The 23,856-nt window shown below is 36.9% G+C and overlaps 1 protein-coding gene across 8 annotated transcripts in view; it reads left to right on the top strand.

Moving 5' to 3' along the window:
- RIT2 (Ras like without CAAX 2) overlaps positions 1-23,856 on the top strand; it is a 476,484-nt gene that overhangs the window by 141,313 nt on the left and 311,315 nt on the right. For all 8 annotated transcript variants that reach the window (XM_077900607.1, XM_077900609.1, XM_077900608.1 and 5 more), the window contains one exon: positions 23,540-23,596. In XM_077900607.1, coding sequence (XP_077756733.1) covers positions 23,540-23,596 — 57 coding nt within the window. The remainder of the gene's footprint in view (positions 1-23,539; positions 23,597-23,856) is intronic.

Below are 23,856 nucleotides of genomic sequence, written 5' to 3'. Positions count from 1 at the left end.
ATTCTTCACACATAAACTCCTCATTTCCCATTTCATAAATAAAAAATATATTTTAAATGATTGTTTTCTCAGGGCGCCTGTTGGTTAAGCATTAGACTCTTGATTTTGGCTCAGGTCATGATATTTGGGTTGTGAGATTAAGCCTCATGTAGAGCTCTGCCCAGGTGTGGAGCCTGCTTAAGATTCTCTTTCCCTCTCCCAGAGCTCCTCCTCCCTCTCCCCCCGACCTTACTCTCTTTCTTCCTCTTTAAAATAAGTAAATGAGAGGTGCCTGGGTAGCTCAGTCAGTTAAGCGTCTGACTTCACGTCAGGTCATGATCTCAGGGTCCTGAGATTGAGCCCCGTGTCCAGCTCCCTGCTTGGTAGGGAACCTGCTTGTGTGCTCTCTCTCTTTCTCTCAAATAAAAAATAAAATCTTTTAATGAATGAATAAACAAACAAACAAATAAATAAATACTTGTTTTCTCTTTACATTTTTTTTCTAGGAATGTTAAAAATGTTTCTAAAGAGAAACTCAAACATTACATTAAAGTATAAGTTAGAAATTTAGCAGGGTGGATTTTTTTTTTTTTTTTTGGTTTTCAGAAATATTAATTTTATTTATCCTGAGGAAAGAGTAGAGAGAGAGATCTGATAGAAATATACTAAAATTTTATTTTTTAAACAAAGCATTTATTTTTAATTACATAATTTGATATTATGTGCATTTGAGGTAGTAGTGAAATCTCCTTCCGAAGATAAGAAAGGTAAGAATGGGGAGAAACAGGGATGCCTGAGTGGTTCAGTGGTTGAGTATCTGCCTTTGGCTCAGGGAGTGATCCTGGGGTCCTGGGATTGAGTCCCGTGTCAGGTTCCCTGCAGGGAGCCTGCTTCTCCCTCTGCCTATGTCTCTGTCTCTCTCATGAATAAATAAATAATCTTAAAAAAATAAAAGAATGGAAACAGGTGTGTGTGGAAGAGAGAAAAAGTGAGGGGAAAGGGAAAGATGAAAATGAGAAAGGAAAACACATCAACATAATAGCCATGAATATATGACATAGAGATGCAGAGAAGAGAAGGCAGAAAAAAGGAAATGAGAAAGAAGCAAAACAGAGATCTGAAATTAGAGTTAGATACCTTGATGAAGCGAGCTTATCAATTGTTTTATTTTTATTTATTTATTTGTTTGTTGTTACTTTTTTTGTATATTTTAAAATATTTTGTATATTTTAAAATATTTATTTCATCCCGTCAAGTGCCGCCCTCAGTGCCAATCACCCAGTCACTCCGACCCCCCCACCTACCTCCCTTTCCATTACCCCTTGTTTGTTTCCCAGAGTTAGGTGTCTCTCATGTTCTGTCACTCTCACTGATATTTCCCACTCATTTTCTCTCCTTTCCCCTTTCACTATTTTTTATGTTCCCCAAATGAATGATACCATATAATGTTTGTCCTTCTCTGATGGACTTATTTCACTCAGCATAATACCCTCCAGTTCCATCCACGTTGAAGCAAATGGTGGGTATTTGTCGTTTCTAATGGCTGAGTCATATTCCATTGTATACATAAACCACATCTTCTTTATCCATTCGTCTTTCGATGGACACTGAGGCTCCTTCCACAGTTTGGCTATTGTGGACATTGCTGCTAGAAACATCAGTGTGGAGGTGTCCTGCTGTTTCACTGCATCTGTATCTTTTGGGTAAATCCCCAGCAATGCAATTGCTGGGTCGTAGGGCAGGTCTATTTTTAACTCTTTGAGGAACCTCCACACAGTTTTCCAGAGTGGCTGCACCAGTTCACATTCCCACCAACAGTGCAGGAGGGTTCCCCTTTCTCCACATCCTCTCCAACATTTGTTGTTTCCCATCTTGTTAATTTTCCTCATTCTCACTGGTGTGAGGTGGTATCTCATTGTGGTTTGGATTTGTATTTCCCTGATGGCAAGTGATACAGAGCATTTTCTCATCTGCTTGTTGGCCATGTCTATGTCTTCCTCTGTGAAATTTCTGTTCATGTCTTTTGCCCTTTTCATGATTGGATTGTTTGTTTCTTTGCTGTTGCATTTAATAAATTCTTTATAGATCTTGGGTACTAGGCCTTTATCTGATAGGTCATTTGCAAATATCTTCTCCCATTCTGTAGGTTGTCTTTTAGTTTTGTTAACTGTTTCTTTTGCTGTGCAAAAGCTTCTTATCTTGATGAAGTCCCAATAATTCATTTTTGCTTTTGTTTCCCTTGCCTTCATAGATGTATCTTGCAAGAAGTTACTGTGACCAAGTTCAAAAAGGGTGTTCCTGTGTTCTCCTCTAGGATTTTGATGGATTCTTGTCTCACATTGAGATCTTTCATCCATTTTGAGTTTATCTTTGTGTATGGTGCAAGAGAATGGTCTAGTTTCATTCTTCAGTCTCAAAGGAGCCACCAAATCATCAGTGAGTACTGATGCCAGTACCAGACTGAGGGGGTGGGAAGCAAAACACGTGGCCCTATAAGTAAGCACCTCTCTGGTTTTCAGAGGGGAGCCTCAAACATCTGCTGGACACCAGGTCTATGTACTTACTCAGCTCTGTGCCTCAAAAATCTAGTCTTGCAAAAACCAAGCTGGGACATGTATGTGAGATGCACATGTCACTAAAAATCAGGAGACCCAGGTTTAGTGGTGTCTGTCTCCTGGGAGCTTTGTGACCATGACCTCTCTGGGCATCGGTCTGTTAAAAAAAAAAAAAAATTTCCAATTTTCCCAGCACCATTTATTGAAGAGATTGTCCTTTTTCCAGTGGATAGTCTTTCCCGCTTTGTCGAATATTAGTTGACCATAGCATTGAGGGCTCATTTCTGGGTTCTCTATTCTGTTCTATTTATCTATGTGTCTGTTTTTGTGCCAGTACCAGACTGTCTTGATGATCACAACTTTGTAGTACAACTTAAAATCTGGCATTGTGTTGCCCCCAGTTCTCGTTTTCTTTTTCAATATTCCCCTGGCTATTCGAGGTCTTTTCTGATTCCACACAAATCTTGAGATTATTTGTTCCAACTCTCTGAAGAAAGTCCATGGTATTTTGATAGGGATTGCATTAAATGTGTACATTTCCCTGGGTAGAATTGACATTTTCACAATATTCTTCCAATCTATGAGCATGGAATAATTTTCCATCTCTTTGTGTCTTCCACAATTTCTTTCAGAAGTGTTCTGTAGTTTTTAGGGTATGGATCCTTTACCTCTTTGGTGAGGTTTATTCCTAGGTATCTTATGATTTTGGGTGCAATTGTAAATGGGACTGACTCCTTAATTTCTCTTTCTTCAGTTTCATTGTTAGTGGATAGAAATGCCACTGACTTCTGGGCATTGATTTTGTATCCTGCCATATTGCCAATTGCTGTAGGAGTTCTAGCAATCTTGGGGTGGAGTCTTTTGGGTTTTCTATGTACAGTATCTTGTACCTTAATATTTCTTGCAGAGCTGGTTTGGTGGTCACCTATTCTTTCAGTTTCTGCCTATCTTGGAAGCTCTTTATCTCTCCTTCTATTTTAAATGAGAGCCTTGCTGGATAGAGTATTCTTGGCTGTGTGTTCTTCTAATTTAGTGCCTTGTATATATCCTGCCAGCCCTTTCTAGCCTGCCAGGTCTCTGCGGAGAGATGTGCTGTTAATCTAATATTTCTCCCCATATAAGTTAGGGATCTCTTGTCTCTCACTGCTTTAAGGATTTTCTCTTTATCTTTGGAATTTGCAAGTTTCACTATTAAATGTCGAGATGTTGAATGGTTTTTATTGATTTTGGGAGGAACCTCTCTATCTCCTGTATCTGAATGCCTGTTTCCCTCCCCAAATTAGGGAAGTTCTTAGCTATGATTTGTTCAAATATGCGTTCTGGCCCTCTGGCCCTCTCAGTGCTCTCTGGGACCCCAATTATATGTAGATTTTTCCTTCTGAGGCTATCATTTATTTCCCTTAACCGTTCCTCATGGTCTCTTGATTGTTTTTCCTCTTTTGTCCTCAGTTTGTTCCTTGCCATCAATTTGACTTCTATGTCACTCTTTCTTCCACCTCATTAACCCTCATCGTTAGGACCTCTAGTTTGGATTGCATCTCATTTAGTTGATTTTTAGTTTCGGCCTGATTAGATCTAAATTCTACAGTCATGAAGTCTCTTGAATCCTTTATGCTTTTTTCCAGAGCCACCAGTAGCTTTTTTTTTAAAAAAAGATTTTATTTATTAATTCATGAAAGACACAGAGAGAGAGAAAGAGAGGCAGAGACACAGGCAGAGGGAAAAGCAGGTTCCACACAAGGAGCCCAATGTGGGACTGGATCCCAGGACTCCAGCCCACGCACTGGGCTGAAGGCAGGCACTAAACCACTGAGCCACCCAGGGATTCCCCACCAGTAGCTTTATAATTGTTTTTCTGAATTGGCTTTCTGACATGGAATTGTAGTCCAAATTCTGTAACTCTGTGGCAGTGAGTACTGTTTCTGATTCTTTTTGTAGTGAGTTCTTCCTTCTAGTCTAAACCATTTTGTTCAGTGCAGAGTGAAACAGAAACTGCTTAAAAATGATAGGAAGATGCTTTACACATTCTTCTCCATACAGCCCCTAAGTCAAAGATATACGTACATGCAAGAAAACAGAGCAGCTCACTTTCTAAATCCCTGAAGAGCTGTTATTATAAAAAAAGCTGTTATAAAGTGGTTTTCTCTGATCTTTATTTCTCTGATCTTTATTCCACCAATTCAACCTATCCCTCTGTTCTAATAATTTTCACCATCATGTTTTCCATGTAAAACCATCAAATCTACCCAAGTTTTAGAAAAAAAGTCTCAATGGACTAATACATGTTGACAGGTACATTCTAGGAGCTGATCTCACATTGGTTAAAAGACAGCATTCCAGAATCAGCCTGCCCATGTGCAGAGCCAAGCTCCACCACTATGGCTGTGTGAAAAGTAGTATCTCAGTTTCTTCTCGCATAAAATAGGAAATAACAGTAGTAATAGCAGTACTTGTAGGAATGAGAGAATTAAATGAACTAAAGTGTCTAAAGTGTGCAGGGCAATGTCCATACATGGTAAATAAATCTACTGGATCATACAGGTATAATAAATAAATAAATAAATACATAAATAAATAAATAAATAAATAAATAAATAAATAAATAAATAAAGGGAGGGGACTGGGAGATGGTGGTGGTGATGAAGTTGTAGTGGAGGGGGAATGTAGTGTACCTGAGGGGTATTAGAGGGTAAATCCTCTTGGTTCTGAGTATATTAAGTTCTGTATGTTAGAAGATGCTCAGTCCCAAGTTTATAAAAACAATACTTGTAGAGGGCCCCATCATTGAGCACCAAAACATAAACGAGATAAAGGAGGGGGGCAGAATGGGAATGAAGAGAGAATATAATGTCACAGAATGAACCAGCACGGTTTACCACTTGTTTCTGCGTGCACACTGGTCATGTTTTAGAAGGTATTAACTTCCGCCATTGTAGAACAACATGAGGCAGAGAAAACAAACACAAAACAAAAAACATATGTTGTATATCTCCCAGACTTAAGTTGAGTATGTAAAAGGGAATCTAGAAGTGGACAATATATCTAAGACCTGTAATTGTAGAAATATGAAAGTCAAAAAGGAAGAAACTTAAAAGTGAAGAGGTGGTAAAATATTGTATCTAAGGTGGGAAAAGAGAAACTATTGGAAATTTATAGTCTGATATAAAAAACAAGTTGTACTGGAAAAAGAAAAAAAGGGGGGGGGATGAGTACCCTCTAGCTCTATACACTGTACATCCCTCGACTTCCCCTGGAGCTTTCCAGTGCTGCTCAGTCCAGAACTTGCTCTTCCCCTGTCCTTCCAGCTGGTCTTCTGGGGGAGCGGCCTGCTGTGCTGATTCTCAGGTGTGTGCACCTGGGGGAGCCCCCCCCCCGCCAGGTGCCGGGCTCAGTGGGAGCTGCTGACCCCGTGAGGCCCCTGTTCCCTGGGGCCCGGCCCCATCCCAGGCACAAGGTGACACCAGGAGGAACGACCACACTGGCGGCGGCAGCTCCCCAGCCCTGGAGTCCGCTCCCGCAGTAACTCCCGCAGCTCCTAGTCCTAGTCCGCACCGGCCTGGATGCTCCCGGGGCGGGGGCGCCGATCTGCACAGCTCGGGGCCCCTGGCAGGAGCGTCCTCGCTGTCCTGGGCCCTCCCCGCCTCCCTGTCCCGCGGGGAGCGCAGGGCCCTGGGCTGTGTCCCCCGCGCCCTGGGTCTGGGGCCTGCGCCGCTGGACTCGCGCTCCCGGCCTCGGCTCCCGAAGGCAGCAGGTGCAGCCCCCTCCCCCGGAGCCCCCCGACCCAGCGGCTTCTCCCGAGGCCCCGCCGGGGCGCTGCAGCCCTTCCCCGAGCTCGGCCGCGGGGTGTGGGGCGCTGTCCCCCGGGCGCACCTCCTGTTAGTGACCCCGGGAGACTGGGGGCTCCGCGGCCCCTCCTGGGATCCCGCCCGAGCTCCCTGCGAGCGCCTTTCGTCCGGGACGAATCCGGGCGGATCTTTAAAGCTCCCGCGTCTCGGGGCTGGGCTCTCGGGAGCTGGAGGCTCTGGCCGCGGCCTCAGCCCGGCTCCTCGCGGGCCCCCCCCCCCCCACCTGATCCTTCTTTATTTTTTTTCCTCCCGCCATCCCACCTTGTTAGAAGCCAAAACCCTTCTCTCTCTAGCGTTCGGGCTGTTCTCGCTTTAAATCTCAGGTCGAATCCGTAGGTGTTCAGGTGTTTTGAAGGTTATCTAGGTAAGCTGGCGGGGCCGGGTGACTCGGGGAGCCTACTCCTCTGCCGTCTTGCCCCAAAAGCCCTATTGTTTAATTTTTAATTATAGGCTTTAAAATATTATTATTTGATATATGAATAATCATAGTTTTTTTCAACTGCCTTTATTTAACCAAGGCTGAGGTTTTATTCTAGGTGAGTGGTACTCAAACGTTTTGATCTTAAAATCATTTCATTCACTTGACAATTATTGAGGACCCCCCAAATTTTTTATTTTATGGGTTATTTCTATTGCTATGTAGCATATTATGAATTAAAACTAAAATTTTATAAAACTAAAGCAATACATTAAAAAGTTATAGTAAATATTAATTTAAAAATATTTCAAGAAATAACATTTTAAAAATATTTTATGTATTTATTTATTTATTTGAGAGAGAGAGAGAGAGAATGCACAGAGGGAGCATGTTAGGGAGAAGCAGACTCCTCACTGTGAAGAGAACCCCATGCAGGACTGGATCCAAGGAACCTGAGATTATGACCTGAGCTGAAGTCAGCCAACTAAGCCACCCAGGTGCCCCAAGAAATAATATTTTATACCCATATTTTCCAGAACAACAAAAAAATTTGAGGAGAATGACAGTATTTTACATATTTTAAAATTTCCAAAGATAATCTAGCTTAAAAGACAGTTGGAGTTACCTATCTGCTTCTGTATTCAATAAACTGCAGTATGTTGTTTTGGTTGTTTATGAAAAAAATTCAGTTTTATACAGATACGGAGATGGAATATATAGAACTTCATTAACCCTTGCAAAAAGGCCTCTCAGATCCCTCAGTTCTTTGAATGTATTTTGAGAACCACTTCCGTAGACAAAATCAGCATGATTCAGTTCTGTAAATGTCAACAGAGCAAGCACCTGTGTTGTCTGCATCACTGTGCTTTTGGTCTCCTGACCCATCAGGTGTTTGAAAGCCTCTGAAGCCCCAGTTGCAGGCAGACTTCATTTCAGAGTTCTGTTGGGATGGAAGCATGTTTATCATGGAGGCTGGATGAGTGCTGAATCCAGCCAGTGGATTTATTCATGTCACCATCACAAATCCAGAATAAAGAATCAACCAGCAACATGTTGAGATTTAATAGTGTAGTCACAATCTGCCCTAAACTGTGCATCTCCTTTAAATTTTATCTTGAGTCATAATTATGTAGACCTAATCCTAACCTCCATGTCATTTTTCATTTGAACAGATGTTGTACCAGGTCCAACTCATTCTATGCTTTTGTAACTGTAAAATTGATTATTCTAACTAAGATGTAAGACTTTTGCATTAATCTGTTACTTTTCATATTTCTGAGTTTGTTCCATCATTCTATCCTGTCAGGATTGCCCTAAATCTTCCTTCTGATACCTGGTCTATTAGCCGTTACTTTTAGATTTATGTCATTTCGTATCTGTTGTGAAAAAAAGTGTATAGCTTAAAATACTGTATAAACCAAAAGATGTCCTTAAAAGTATATAGCATATTTTTAAAAATGTGTAGTGTTATAAAGGTTGTTATAGTTATTAGCATTATTAATGTAAAATTATTAATGTAATGATGATCTGGGTGAGGCCACAGAAAAAGTGTGCCTCTTATTCAGTGTACCACCCATCTTCCCTTTCCAGAGCTTTTCTCCCTGGCTGAAGCATCTATTGTATCATGAAGGACTGACTATAAAAACTGATAGAAATTGATAATGTTTTAAGAAGAAAGTCCTGGAATCCAGAGTCATTTAAGGCATTAAAAGGGAACTTTCAGATAGGAAGAAGGGAGCTATAATGGGGCAAGAGAAAATAATCCATACACTCCAATGTCTTTCTTGGTAAGGTAAGCAGCTAACTAGTGTAGGAGAGGAAACATCTCTTCCTCTAGCCATCTTAGGTCCCCGAGTTGGAGCCCTGTAAGTTGGACTCACAACAGATTCATAAGAGAAAGTGTATACATTTATTTAAGTTTTACATGACATTGGAGTCTTCACAAGGAAATGAAGACCTGAAGAAGTGGGTAAGCCTAATTATTTTTATAGGTTGGAGGAAGAGTGGAAAGTTACAAAAAAATGTGATAGGACAAAAAGATACGACCTAAGGGTGATAAATGGGGGAGCTGTAGGTGGGGGGACTTATTAAGGCCAGTTTGTTTTGATTCTCTCAGCATCCCTCCTTCTTCAACTCTTTTCCTCTAAGTATAGGAGGACAGCCTTCACATGAGGGCCTTATGACCTGCTTCAAGGGAGACTGAGAATCTTTCCTATACCTGCTGTTTCTCACATTCCTTCACTTTAATATTCAATATGCCACCATGCCATATTTTGGGGTAGTGTGTCCTGAACCTCATTAGCGGCCTATGACTTAGTCTTCAGAGTAGTACACAATTCCTAGAAATAAGATGGAGGTTCATCAAACAAAGAAAAATTCTTAGCAAATATGAAAATATTATAATACTATAAATCACAGGTATTTTATGCTTTGGGAATCTTCTTCCAAAGCTATGAAAGAAAAGCCTTCAGTCCCAAGATGTATGATGTCTATCAGTTACTAACATGATGAAATGCCAGGAAATGCTTTGACTGCAGGATCAAGGTGTCAAGACAGAGTAAATTCTTACTGTGGCAAATAATAAGAATATTCAGATATAGACTAGATATTAACATCTATTACAACTTCCATGGCAAACCAAATATATTCTAAAATCTGAGCACTTTAAGAGTTTCTGGTTACCATTACCCATTCACATGAATCAGACTCCAATAATTGTCTCCATTAATTATTATACTCTAAGAATAGAATTAGGGAGAAAGATATATTTACCTATGTTAGTACATGTGTATACAGCATCAATAGTATTGAATTTACTTAAAGAGATGAAGTTTATCCTAAATGATAAAATACTTGGGAAATGACTGGTGAAAATGTCTATTTTTCTTCTTTGTTTCATTGAGTACAAAATAATCCGTCAGAATAGAGCAAAAAGGATTGACTGGTAATATTGAGTTTTAATATCCATCACTTCTTTTTGTGTCCCATCAATCATCCTTGAAAATCAGTCAGTGAAGATAAATAGAATTTTTAATGTCCTAGAAAGCACCATTTCTCTCTGTTGGCAGATACTTTATGGGGAGAAGAAGAAAAGGGGAAGGGAAGGGAAGTACTCCATGGAAGAGGAAACCCTCAAGGAAATGGAGAACTGCAAGGTTGCCTCTCCCATTCATTTCCCTGGTTTAGTGCCATTCCCCCAACCACATGGTGTCTTTCTTTCTTTCTTTCTTTCTTTCTTTCTTTCTTTCTTTCTTTCTTTCTTTCTTTCTTTCTTTCTTTCTTTCTTTTTTCTTTCTTTCTTTCTTTCTTTCTCTCTTCTTCTTTCTTCTTTTTTTCTTTCTTTTTCTTTTTCTTTTCTTTTTTTTCTTTTCTTTTCTTTTCTTTTCTTTTCTTTTCTTTTCTTTTCTTTTCTTTTCTTTTTTTCTTTTCTTTCTTTCTTCCTTATATAGGTACCATCCTGGGCATGTGGGGCTTGACTCATGACCTTGAGATCAAAACATGAGCTAAGTTGAAGAGTCAGATGCTTACAAGACTGAGCCACCCAGGTACCCTCAAATGATACCATTTTCTAATCTACTCCTTAACCTCCAGATCTCAAATCTTCCCTCTCAACCGTCTTTATCCTATATCCACAGATGTATGGGCACAGGGAAATATATCAGACCTGCAATACATGTTTTATAACTAAATGAAAATTTAAATTACATTCTCAGATTACCTGTCTGCCTTTGAACTATGATGGCTCTAGTCTAAGAATATAATAATTAGTGGAGAAAACTCAGATCTTGTAGGCATAGGTTTGGCATTCATCTGGGTTACGAGCTTCTTGCATCCTCATATAAAGGTGTCAAATTATACTTTTGATTTAGAAGGCACTAAATTCCCATTGCTGAATTCCACTTTCTAAATGCTGATTTTGTAAAAATTTAGAAACTTGGGATCCCTGGGTGGCGCAGCAGTTTAGCACCTGCCTTTGGCCCAGGGCGCGATCCTGGAGACCCGGGATCGAATCCCACGTCGGGCTCCCGGTGCATGGAGCCTGCTTCTCCCTCTGCCTGTGTCTCTGCCTCTCTCTCTCTCTCTCTGTATGACTATCATAAATAAATTTAAAAAAAAATAAAAAAAAACAGTATTAAAAAAAAAAAAGAAACTTTAGTAGCCCTAGAAATAACAGGAGAAAAAAAAAAGAAAAAACAGGAGATGAGGAGAACCTTATCATGTTAGAGATGAACAGGAGACCCCCATTCATTTTAGAGAGATATGAATTGGTGAAAAAGAATGGTGGCATCAGAGTCAAGATGACTGCTCTCACCTAATTTCTGAGTCAGTATTCTTTTCAGTCTACCCAACAGTTTAAACTCTTCAGTATTAAAAGCTTCAAAGAAGAAAAGAAAAATCTTTGGATGTCTTTGTAAACTCCATAAAGACCCTCTTATATTGCTATTACTAATACCTCCATATTACCTTGACCTTAAAAGGATCCTATTTATTCCTGTTTGGAGCATTCTAGGTTGAGAGCCACCTCAAGTACTCTACAGGATGGCCTGCCCTCCTTGAGAAATACCTCATGCTATGGCTTTTCATGAGGCTGTTTCTGACCCCTTGACTCAGTGCATTTTAGAAAATGTTTGTGACTGGGAGTTCTAGTGCAAAAATAAGAGAACTATGAACCATTTTCACCTTAGTTTAAATCAGGAGATAATTTTAGACTTATTCACATATTTATCCATTCAAAAATAAAAATATTTCTTACATATCTATGCTATTATTCAGCAAATGGCCCATTCATGAGAGAGCACACATTTTCAGTTAGGAACGAGGAATTAGGGATCCCTGGGTGGCGCAGCGGTTTGGCGCCTGCCTTTCGCCCAGGGTGCGATCCTGGAGACCCGGGATCGAATCCCACGTCGGGCTCCCGGTGCATGGAGCCTGCTTCTCCCTCTGCCTGTGTCTCTGCCTCTCTCTCTCTCTCACTGTGTGCCTATCATAAAAAAAAAAAAAAAAAAAAAAAAAAAAAAAGTAAGAGCGAGGAATTAGAGGAGCCTCAGTTAAGTGCTGACTTTTGATTTCAGCTCAGGTCATGATCTCAGGGTCATGAGATCAAGCCTTGTATGGAGCTCTGAGCTGGGCATAGTCATGCTTGAGATTCTTTCTCTCTCCCTCTTCCCTTCCCTAACCTCTCTCAAAAACCAAGAAAAATGAAACCGAGAGAGAGAGAGAGAGAGAGAAAGAGAAAGAGAGGGGAATTAATAAGAAGCAATTAGTACAATGGAAAGCTCTGGCTTTGGGGTGAGTTCTATGGCCCAACCAACTTGATTTCATGATAGATCTGTGACCCTGATCAAGTTAATACAGATGTTAAAACATTTTTGTTATATTATTCCATAAAGGAATTTTGAAGGATTAAGTACTCAACTTGTACACTTTTTAAAAAGATTTTATTTGTGTATTTATGTATTTATTCAGAGCATGCAAGTGGGGGGATGGGCAGATGGAGAGGGAGAGGGAGAGAATCTCAAACAGACTCCAGGCTTAGCATAGAGCTGGACACTGGAGCTCCATCTCATGACCCTAAGACCATGACCTGAGCCAAAATCAAGAGTTGGATGCTTAACCAACTGAGCCACCCTGTGCCCTCAACTTGTGTACTTTTAGATTGATATCTAAAAATTTCATCCTAAATTTAAATTTTTTATAGGATATAATTCTCAGCTTACTTTAAGTAATGATGTTTTAAATAATGATATATTTCTAATAAATATATCCATTGAGGCATAAAAGACATTCTCTTTTTAAAAACTACATGAACAAGTTTTCTAGTAGTTAAAAATGTGACATTGTTCCTATTCTTCCTGGGAATTATATTTCCATTAATTTTTTTCCACAGAGTCCATCCTAATATAACATATTTTTATATCTTAACATAATCCTATAATAATTTTACTTTTTCTATAGTAGTAGTTGTCACCATTAACAGACTGTTGATGTATATGCAAATGTGTGGCATTTTTATTTTTGTATCTCTCTCCAATTTTTTGTATCTCTCTCACCTTCTAGAATGTAAGACCCTAAAGGGCAGAAGTCCATTTTCCTAAATGCTGTGTCTGAAGCACCTGAAAGCAGGATGTGGCACATTATATAAAGCAGTGTCTGGTCCATAAAAAATATTTTCGAATAGAATGAATGAGTATCAGGAAGGGAGCATAGGGAGTTCTAGTGAGGAGGAATGGGTTTTGATTTAAATTCATTGGTGAGAGAGCACCTCTCAAAGGAGGTCACATGTGTTTGATAATCTGAGACAGGCAAACCAAGCAGTTATCTGGGCATAGAACATTTCAGCAAAGGAAATAGCACCAGCAAAGACTTCCCTGGACAGGGTCATGGCTGGAGAGGCTTGAAAAACCCTCAAGAAGTGTACGGCTGGAACATATGACAATGACTCAATAGAAGACAAAATTAGAATAGAGATAACAGAACACGATCCTAAATGGACGGAGAACAAATGATGGTAGTGAGAATAAAATGAAGATGTATTGCAGAATGCTTAATCTGGAGGCATTTTTAAATTGTCTTTCTGTCTTCCTCTCATTTTGTAGATAAGAAAAATTACATAGAAAGTTTAAGTAATTTTATTAAGGTACCACAACAAACCAAGAGACAAATGGCAGTATGTCTTAGTGACCAGACCAGATTCCCGTCATCTTCCCTACTCCACTGACAGGCTTCAATATCCCAAAGGGAAAGCATTGACTTGTCAACCTCCATCTCTGTGTAATTAGATTATATCATTCTCCAAAGTTTCAGTTCAGTACTTTCCATAAATATTAAACTCCTTTGGGGGTCAGAAAGCTGAGGAGAGTAATAATAAAGTAGTGTGATTTTATGCAATATTTTAATCTTTAAAAAATTTGTAGAAAATTACTCCTTTCTATAAATTCCCTTTTTCATAACTGCTAGTCTCTGCCTTGGGGCAAATACCTCTGACATTCCAAGCAAGGTGATATATAATATTGTCAGATTTTTCATGTAGGTAAATTTGATGGTTTAATGCTGAATTATGCAAAACAAGAAGCAGTTGATTTAAATTTAACTTTAAAATGAAAGAGTAAATTATTGGAATATCTGAATAATAAAATGGAAATTTAAATAAGGAACATATGCATGAAAAAAGAGGAGTCGAATCAAAATGGGTTTGTTTTTTTAAAAAATGATTATATTTCATCTCTTACCATACTTTTGTATGAACATTGAAGATGCAATTGCCTATTATTTATTGTATGTATTTAATGAATATTTTATAAAGTCTAAGCAATCACTACATTTACATAACATATGTTAATGGAATGACCACTAGTAACAGAAAAGCATCTTTGATACAAAATCCATCAGGCACTTCCTGATCTGTAGCTTAATATTAAGTTAATGTCCATTTCAATGGTGGGGAGAGGGGAAGTATCTTATTTGCTAGCAAAGGTCATCCGCTAACTGGAATAATCTTAGAAATAAAAATGACAGAGTACAAGTCTACCAAATATTCTTTATTTCTATCCCTAATTACTCTTACTAAGATTACAATGGATGACTCAGTGTTTCTAATTTTTAAATGTCTACCTATATGCACTCCACTCTTTCTTTGTATTCATAAAGCCAGTGAAAGACAAACTAATTTAAGAAGTGCTGATGTGCATGAGTGTGACAAACCTCCCATCACTATCTCCTGTCCCAGATTTTTCATGATGACCACAGAATTAAGCTGAAAAACAAAACAAAACAAAACAAAACAAAACACCTTTACCCATCATTTCAGAAATACTCCTAGCTAGAGAATTAATTTTAAAATGTACAAAGTTATACGTAGATTTCCACCATGTAGACTGCTTCAACTTGTAAGAAGTGAAACAGGTGTGGATTTTTTTTTTTTGATAATTCCTTGAGGTGTTCACCTTTAAAGATGTTTTATTTTTAAAAAATGTAGAAACATCTTTCATGGAAATTAGAAAGAAAAATAGTAACATTAAGACCTTAGTTTTTCAGGAAATGATTGATTATTCTTTGGGGGGGTGAAAAGGGTGACATTTTATTTTTCTTCATTTGACATTTTCACATTTCCTTCTGATGATCTTTTACTCCATATACTACAGATTACTATGTGTTCAACAAAATCCATTTCCTTTCCTTCCTGAAATACGTCTAAGCCTCATGGCCCCATAAGTATAATGAATTGATCTTTGACAAGGAAGTAAAGGCAATATAATGGAGCAAAGATAGGCTCTTTAATAAACAGTGCTGAAAAAAGTGGAGATTCACATACAAAAAAAATGATTCTTGACATAGACCTTATACAGATCAAAAATTAACTCAAAATAAATCATAGACATAAATGTAGAATAAAAACCTATAAAATCCTAGAAGATAACATAAGAGAAAACAGAAGACCTTGGGTATGGCAATGTCTTTTGAGATTCAATATCTTGGCATAAGGCAGAAAAAAAATAAGAAGCTGGACTTTATTAAAATTAAAAACTTCTGGGCACCTAGGTGGCTCAGCGGTTGAGCATCTGCTTTTGGATCAGATTGTGTTCCTGGGGCCTGGGATAGAGTCCCACATCAGGCTTCCCATAGGGAGCCTGCTTCTCCCTCTGCCTATGTCTCTGCCTCTGTGTCTCTCATGAATAAATAAAATCTTTAAAAAAACTAAAAACTTCTCTTCTCCTAAAGACAATATCAAAAGAATTAGTTATAGACTAGGAGAAACTCTTTTCAAAAGACACATCTGATAAAAGACTTATGCAGGAGCATCTGGGTGGTTCAATCAGTTAAACATCTGACTCTTAATTTTCGCTCAGGTCATGATCTCAGGGCCATGTGTTTGAGCCCTGCGTGGACTATATGCTGGGTGTAGAGCCTGCTTAAGATTCTCTCTCCCTCTCCCTCTGCCCCTCCTTCCCACCCTTACTTGTGTGTTCTCTCTCTCTCTAAAAAAAAAAAAAAAAGAAAAAAAAGAAGGAAGGAAGGAAGAAAGAGACATTCAAAATATACAGCGAACTCATAAAACCTACAATAAGCAAACAAACAGCATGACTTAAAAATGGCTAAAGACTTTAGCAGACACCTTGCTGAAGAAAAAAATCTACACGGCAATTAAGCATATAAAAATGTGTGCCACATGATATGTCATCAGGGAAATATGAATTAAAACAACAAAGCACCATTCTATACCAATTAGAATGGTCAAAATCAAGACTATTGACAATACCAAATGTTGGCAAAGATATGGAACTAAAGTTCAAATAAAGAAACTTTCATTCATTTCTGCTGGGAATGCAAAGTGGTACAGGCACTTTGGAGGACAGTTTGGCAGTTTCTTAGAAAACTAAAACATATTTGATATAAACATATCTAGCAATCATATTTCTTGGTATCTATCCAAAGGAATTGAAAACTTAGAACCATAGGGCACCTGGGTGGCTCAGTGGTTGGCATCTGCCTTTGGCTCAGGGAATGATCTTGGGGTCCTGGGATCAGGTCCCACATCGGGCTCCCTGCAGGGACCATGCTTCTCCCTCTGCCTATGTCTCTGCCTCTCTCTCTGTCTCTCATGAATACATAAATAAAATATTCAAAAAAATAAAAAGAAAATTTATAGCCACAAAAAAACCTGCAAATGATGTTTATAATAGCCTTGTTCATAATTACCAAAATTTGGAAGCAATGAAGATGTCCTTCAATAGGTGAATAAATAAGTAAACTGTGGTATATCCAGACAGTGGAATATTATGTGGTGCTAAAACAAAATGAGCTATCAAGCCATGCAAAAACATGGAGGAACATAAGAATAGGTAGGTGTGAATAACTAAACTTGCCTATTAAAAGAAAACAATTTCCAAATTGCCTCTTGAACAATATCCAACACTATGTAGTATACAGTAAACCCACCTAAAATGAAATTATTTAAAAGCAAAATAATTGGCAAAGATAAAGTAGGCAAATTAGAAACAAAGCAGTAATTATAATATTGGTATCAGACAAAAAAGACAAAAATAATTACATGAGATGAGGAAAGACACTTTTTAAATAATAAAAGCCACAAACCACAGCAAAGATATTACTGGTAACAATACTTATACACCAAATAAGACTATAATTATCTATAATTCATGAACATATACATCATTCTCAGCACAAAGAGCAGTGGACAAAATATAAGAATATGAAACAGTTAAAAATAATAAAGTAAATCTTATTGATATATGTATCAAATACTACTTTCTTATCAATATATTTTGCTTTATTAAACACATTAATTATATTTTAAGGCCCCCCAAATATTAGTAAGTTACATAAAGTGCAGTTATTAGAAGTAATACTCTCTGATCACAAGGCAATAAAACTGAAATTAAAAATAAAATTAAAAAATCTCCACCAGCTGGAAATTGAAAAGAGCTTCCTACTTATCAACTCATACATGAAAGGAAAAATACAAGTAGAAATCATAAATTTCTGAAGAAGAATATAGAACTATATAGAAGATAGAAAGTAGAGATCAGAGGATAATTCATATCTACAATAAGTTTATCAACAAAATTTAAAAGAATAAAAATAAATGAATGAGTTAATGAAAAAAGTAAACCAAAGAAATAATAAAACAACCAGGGAAATAATACAGACAAAAGCAACAAAGGAAATAAAAGAAAATCCATGGATATTATTATTAATCATAGTAATCATAATGAAACAAGCATTAAAATCTTTTGAAAACAATCTACAAAATAGACAAACTGAAAACTACTTTAAACAAAGAAATAATGGATACAGGAAAAAAATTATAAGGAGGAAACTGTACTAATAAAAAGGAAATTGAAAACATCACAAGGCACACTTCTTTGAAAAGACTGAAAATCTAAATGGAAAAGTTGTTGGAATAATAGTTTCCTAAAACTGTGCCCAGCAGAGTTAGAAAACTTGAATAGATAAATATGCACAGAATAAGCAGAGAAAGGTTACCAAGGAACTACTTCTATGAAAAAGACAACTGGCCTGGATGGTTTCATAGGTTCTACTAAACTTTCAAAAGCCATATGGTTCCAATGCTATATTGTTTCAGAGCATAGAAAATGAATGAAAATCTCCCAAATTATTTTATAAGGGAAACATACTAATCCAGGTGAAGATAACCCAACAAAGAAAACAAACATTACTTATGGATAGGAACTTGAAAATCCTAAATAACGTATTAGTATATTCTAATACCACATTAAGGAAAATAAGGCATTGTGACAAAATAGATTCAATCCTGGATGCAAATTTGGCTTAATATATGGATGGCTATTAAAATAAGTCATCAAAAAATGTTATCCATTAATGGTTTTCAGGAGAAAAATCATGTGATTATCTACATTATACTGAAAAAAAAATCTTTGAAGAAGTACAACTCTGATTCCTTATTGATTTCAAAAAAGCAGAAATCAATTACTACTTCCATAATATGATGAAATATGTAATATATCACAATACTAATGCCAGTATTTTACTGTGAAAATAAAAGTTGTTCCCACTGAGATCAAGAAAAAAGTCAAAATGATCATTGTCTGCACTGCTATTTAATTCTTTCCTTGATAGATGAATTAACCAATGAATATTAACAAGATAAATTATGAAACAAGAAGTGGAAGCTGTTTCTATTTGTATATATATATATGATAGAAACTCCTAAAATGTATGATAAAAATAGCTCAAATAATAAAATCCTTTAGGAAAGTAGAGAGTTTAAAATTAGCATATACAAATCAATAACCTTCATAAAAATAAATATAACTACCCCAATGGCTCCCTTTGATACAGAGATTCTGTGGTCCAATGCCAGTATTTATCTAATTCATACACACAAGTCTATATTGATCAAGGGTTCTAAGATACCTAAAGGGATACAACCGATTTTTGTGCTTGCTTCCCATCATCCCATCCCATTTCCTCCTTAGCATTCTTATTTCTGGCTGATGTACACAGCCTACAGCTGAGTCAGTAATACTATCTCTGAGACAACTGCTAAATGTACACTGGCAATGATTTTGACTCTGAGTGAATCTCTGAATACAATAAACCTCTTTATATTGTCCAGAGTTTCAGTACTTTGTAGAATATTTCTTAACTATTTCAAATACATACTTATATACAAAAAAACTCACAACAAGCCTGTCTTATTATTGAAAGACTTTTTTTTTTTTTTTTGGTAATCCCTGAAAAATGTTCTGACTCTATTGATGCAGCAACTTTTCTAAAGTGTATGGAAAATATGAGATTGTTCCTCTTCAAAATTTTCCAAAGTGACTCATAATCTTTTACAGAACAACAAAGTCATACAGAATAACTCTAGGATAATATTTGTGAAATTTATTTCTGGTAATATATTGCCCTCCTTTCCTAAGTCTTTCTGAACATATAATTTTTTCATGATTTCCAGGTGTATTTTTTGTCAACTGATCCATCAACCTGGTTCACACTCAAGTTTAGGAATTTTGTATACTACTCCTCAAGGGATACTTAAACAAACAAACAAACAAACAAACAAAAAACCAACAAAACAAAACAAAACAAAATACAGCCACTGGGTGGCTCAGTAGTATCTGCCTTTGACTCAGGGTGTGATCCTGGAGTCCTGGGATCAAGTCCCATGTTTGGCTCCCCACAGGGAGCCTGCTTCTCCTTCTCTCTATGTCTCTGTCTCTCTCTTTGTGTCTCTCATGAATAAATGGATAAAATCCTTAAAAATAAACCAAAATGCATAATAAGAAATGGGTATCTACACTGAATATTAGGAATGCCTGAGAGGTAGATGTGAGGTTGGGGTTTTTAGAAGCTCTTAAATCACAATATTTATAGATGTCCTCTTTTTAACCAAAAGATTGACTTCTGAAATTTATTATTCGCTAGGACAATATCTCTTAATATTGTGTACAGGTGGGCAGCCCGGGTGGCTCAGCGGTTTAGCTCTGCCTTCAGCCCAGTGCGTGATCTTGGAGACCCGGGATCGAGTCCCATGTCAGGCTTCCTGCATGGAGCCTGCTTCTCCCTCTGCCTGTGTCTCTGCCTCTCTCTCTCTCTCTCTCTCTCTCTCTCTGTGTCTCTCACGAATAAATAAATAAAATCTTAAAAAATATATTGTGTACATGTATGTATAGGATGGCATATTTGGGGAAGGCAGGAAAAACCTTCATTTTCATTAGATACTTAAAAACCAATGTGTTAAGACATTATAAAGCCTTTGTATAAAGATACAATAAAATATCTAAAAAGAAAGGAGGAGCTATTATTGAGTTTCTGCCAGAATAGCTCTTTGGCAAAAGAAAGTAGAATCCCCAGATTTTAAGGATGTAAACCTGTATATTATAAAATAAATAAAATTTAGTCTCCAATACAATCAATAGATATTTAGCAGATTACTTATCTCCGACATTGAATTTGACATGTGTTTAGGCGAGATTTTTTAAAAATTGTTTGTTTTACATATCATCTTCGCAAAGGGAACTGGCTCTTACACATCCCATCAGGCATCCACTTTGTAAAACACAAAAGAAACTTTTACAAATCAATCTTTCTAAAATTATCTTTTGAAGTTCTGGAACAAAGCTCAGCTGGCTCTCTTTTCTTTGGTTCTGTCTCAGTGGTAGGGCAGAGGATTTGAGAATTGAAGGGCTTTTTCAATTATACAAAAAGCAGCAGGTTTCCATGAAAGCACAAACTCCATCATCTAAATATATGCTAGGTATTCTTATAAATAAGTGAAGAAGTAAATCTTTGATTCATTTATTTCTGATACTGGTTTTGTGATTCTCAAGTGTTATATCAAATATATATATATATCAGTTTTTAAAATGGTTATATATTCTTTCTTAAATTTGTCCCAAACTTCTTCACCTTTAAAATTCTTTCCAAAAATATAAATAAATAAATAAAATAAAATAAAATTCTTTCCAAGGTTTATAGAAATTAACTTAAACACTAGTTATACACAGTGTTTTCTAATGCTTCTTGGGAACTTTGAGGACTATCATGTACTGGCTCCTGGTTGATGAAGAATTTAAATATGTTGATTGAATAGTATGACACTTGCGTGGAGAAATTATCATATTGCTAAAGAAAAGCAGAGCTGGACAGTACAGTGGTGAAAATAGATTTCAACAAAAATTATAATAGGGGAAAAAGAACTCCCTCAGTTAACTGAGGCTCAATACTGAGGCTCAATACTGAAGCTCAATACTGAGGCTCAATACTGGGCTCAATTCCAAATATAGGGACAAGTGGGAATGCATAGCCAAGGAGCAAGTTGGAAATTAGTGAATGGAAAATCAGGGGAGATTCTGGCTGAATAAACTTAATAGGATTCTTGCTGAAGGTCAGCCAAAGCAAACATGGCAGATGGAGATGAAGAACTTGATCAGATATCAAGGGGGACCATATATCAATGTGGAAAATTCTCTCTAAACTGACTTGGTAGGGTACAGCTAAAACTTAGCAAAGCAGAGATGAGCATGGATGCCTGACAGTCATGGCCTGGTTTAGAAGGAGGCTTCAGAGGAGCCTAATGAAGGTTTGGTCAAGGAGAGCATTTGTTAGTATGATATTAAAATGAAGGAGAAGGTGAAGGCTGTGCTACACTACAGGATAAAGGCATGCTCATGAGTAGAACGTCCTTCCTTCTTTAAGTCTGAGAACACAGAGTAGCTGGGTTTGAGTAGTGGTAGAAGTCAAGCCTGAAGAGATGTAGTGAACCCATGAAGGACCACATTTATTCTTTATCCTAACAGTTGCTTACATATGAATAACTAGATTTTTTTTAAAAAAAGATGATTCTGGTGTCACTGTGGAAGTTAATGGAAGTTAAAGAAAAGAGCTCCAGAGAAATCAATTTTAAGTCTATGGCAACAGGGATTTAAAATAAAAGATTCTAAACTAGTGTAATATCACAATTAAGACATTTTGAAAGATATTTTGGAGGTAAAATAAAAATTCATGGAAACTATGGAAGATATGAGAGGGGAAATGTCCAAAGACATCTTCAAGATTTTAGCCTAGATAATTGATTATCATAAGGTGGATGATGAGGCTTTTGTCACTTAGTGAATAGGTACATATCTCTTCACTTTAAGTAGAGTGGGTAATCTCCTTTTAGTTCTAAAGTTACTAAGTCTGAGCTGTCTTTGAAATTTAGTTGATTGACTAGCCAAGCCAAAAGTTCATTGTGAGGCTAGGCCTCCAATCTCCGCACTCTAGTTGGGAGTAAACCAGCCAGGCAGTAAGAGATAGAGGATACTGCTCTTTTAAAAACTCACAAAAAAAAAAAAAATCCAAATTTTCCTTGATATCTACTTAATAAACATGTTGCTTTCAGTTTGTTTACCTGAAATATTTAACTCTTTAAGTCATCTGTAAGAAATGTTAATTTTCATTTCAAAAATTTGCCCTAAACTGTCAAATTAAGAAATTCTTTCATATGAAGACTTCCTTTGTCAATGCAAAGACAGGAAGTCAACACTATTAAAGTGTAAACAGAAATTCTTTATCACTGGGTCAGATTCTGTTTCTTTGCATTTCTCAGCAGGTTTAGTCTAGTGCCTTGTGCAGGTTTGCTGAATTTAACTGTCTTCTCTGTTTTAAACATTTGCTGGAGCATGAACACGTTGTTAAAAGAAACCAGAGCTGGGTAGTAAAATGGTAAAAATAGATTTTATTCAGGAACTATTGCAATAAGGTTAAAGAGAACTCATTATAGACCTGGACTCAACTGTAAACACAACAAGGAAAAGTGGAGATTTATGAGCAAGGAATGGGGGGACAGGCAATGGTGGATAGATAATTACTAACAGGAGTAGGAGAATTCTTACCAATCAGACTTAAAATGATTCTTGCTGAAGACAGTCCAGGGGGATCAAATATCATGAGTGGGAGTTTCTCACCAACTTGACTTAGGATTCTTGCTATCACTGGGCTATGCAGGTCTAGCAAGGGCAAAGGAAGGAAGAGAACTACTATATACAAGTCTTTTTCCAAGTTTCTTGCTTTATTCAGCATCCTATTTGTCTCCTAATAATGGACATTTACATGAGGAAACTATAATAGAAAAATTATGGATATTTTGTAAAATTATTGATTGGAAAAGAATGTGGAGAATTTGGAGGAAATATCCCCCAAAAGTAATGAAAATAAAAGGACGTAAGTAGCAAAATAAAAGTGACAAATAATTTTAATGAAAAAGCTGGCTAAGGATAAAAACTCATATAATCATGTACCTTTAATAACTAATAGAGCCTCAGAGATTATCTCCTTATTTTAAACATGAGGGAGATAACTCAGTCCCAGAATATGTATAGAACCTTTAGTAAAAGGTTCTCAACCAATACCAACTTTTACACCAAGGCAAGCCAAGAAGGATTCTATAGCTACTTTATATTCTCATTATGCCAAGAGCCTTATTTTTACTACAATGTAATTTTTATTAAAATACACTTAAAATTTTGATATATTTATTCCAGAGAAGTATCTGGCATTATTTTCTTTCTAGAAAACATTTTTTCTCCTCTAGAATTTTCTCTATCATTTGGTGGTTCATGTTGCATAATTAAACTAGTCACTCAGAGAAATAAGTCACTTACTAGATCTTATTAAAAGACTGATGAACTACATTGGTGAATAACTTATTGATGAATTGGTGAATTTTTATTAAATTGAATTTATTTTTTTTTCAGCAATGACAATGCAGTTTATTAGCCATCAGTTTCCTGATTATCACGACCCCACTATTGGTGAGTATGAGCCTCTTTTCTCTTTTGGGCCAAATAAAGACAGTCTAAATAAGTGGCTGACAAATATCGTTGATGTTTATGGAGAATAAGAAATATGTTTACATTATGACCCAGTACGCATACACATAAATATAGAGCTTATAAGCTACCATAATACAAGCTTTGAGAAACAGTATTTGTCCCTACTTCTGACTGTGTACTCTCATATTTTTCATTCTATTCTATTTCTTCCTGATAAATGATGGCTGGAATACATTAAG

Source organism: Canis aureus, chromosome 6 (genome assembly GCF_053574225.1).
Source record: "Canis aureus isolate CA01 chromosome 6, VMU_Caureus_v.1.0, whole genome shotgun sequence".
In the NCBI taxonomy this organism is placed as follows: Eukaryota; Metazoa; Chordata; class Mammalia; order Carnivora; family Canidae; genus Canis; species Canis aureus.
This window is presented reverse-complemented; position numbering and strand designations above follow the sequence as displayed.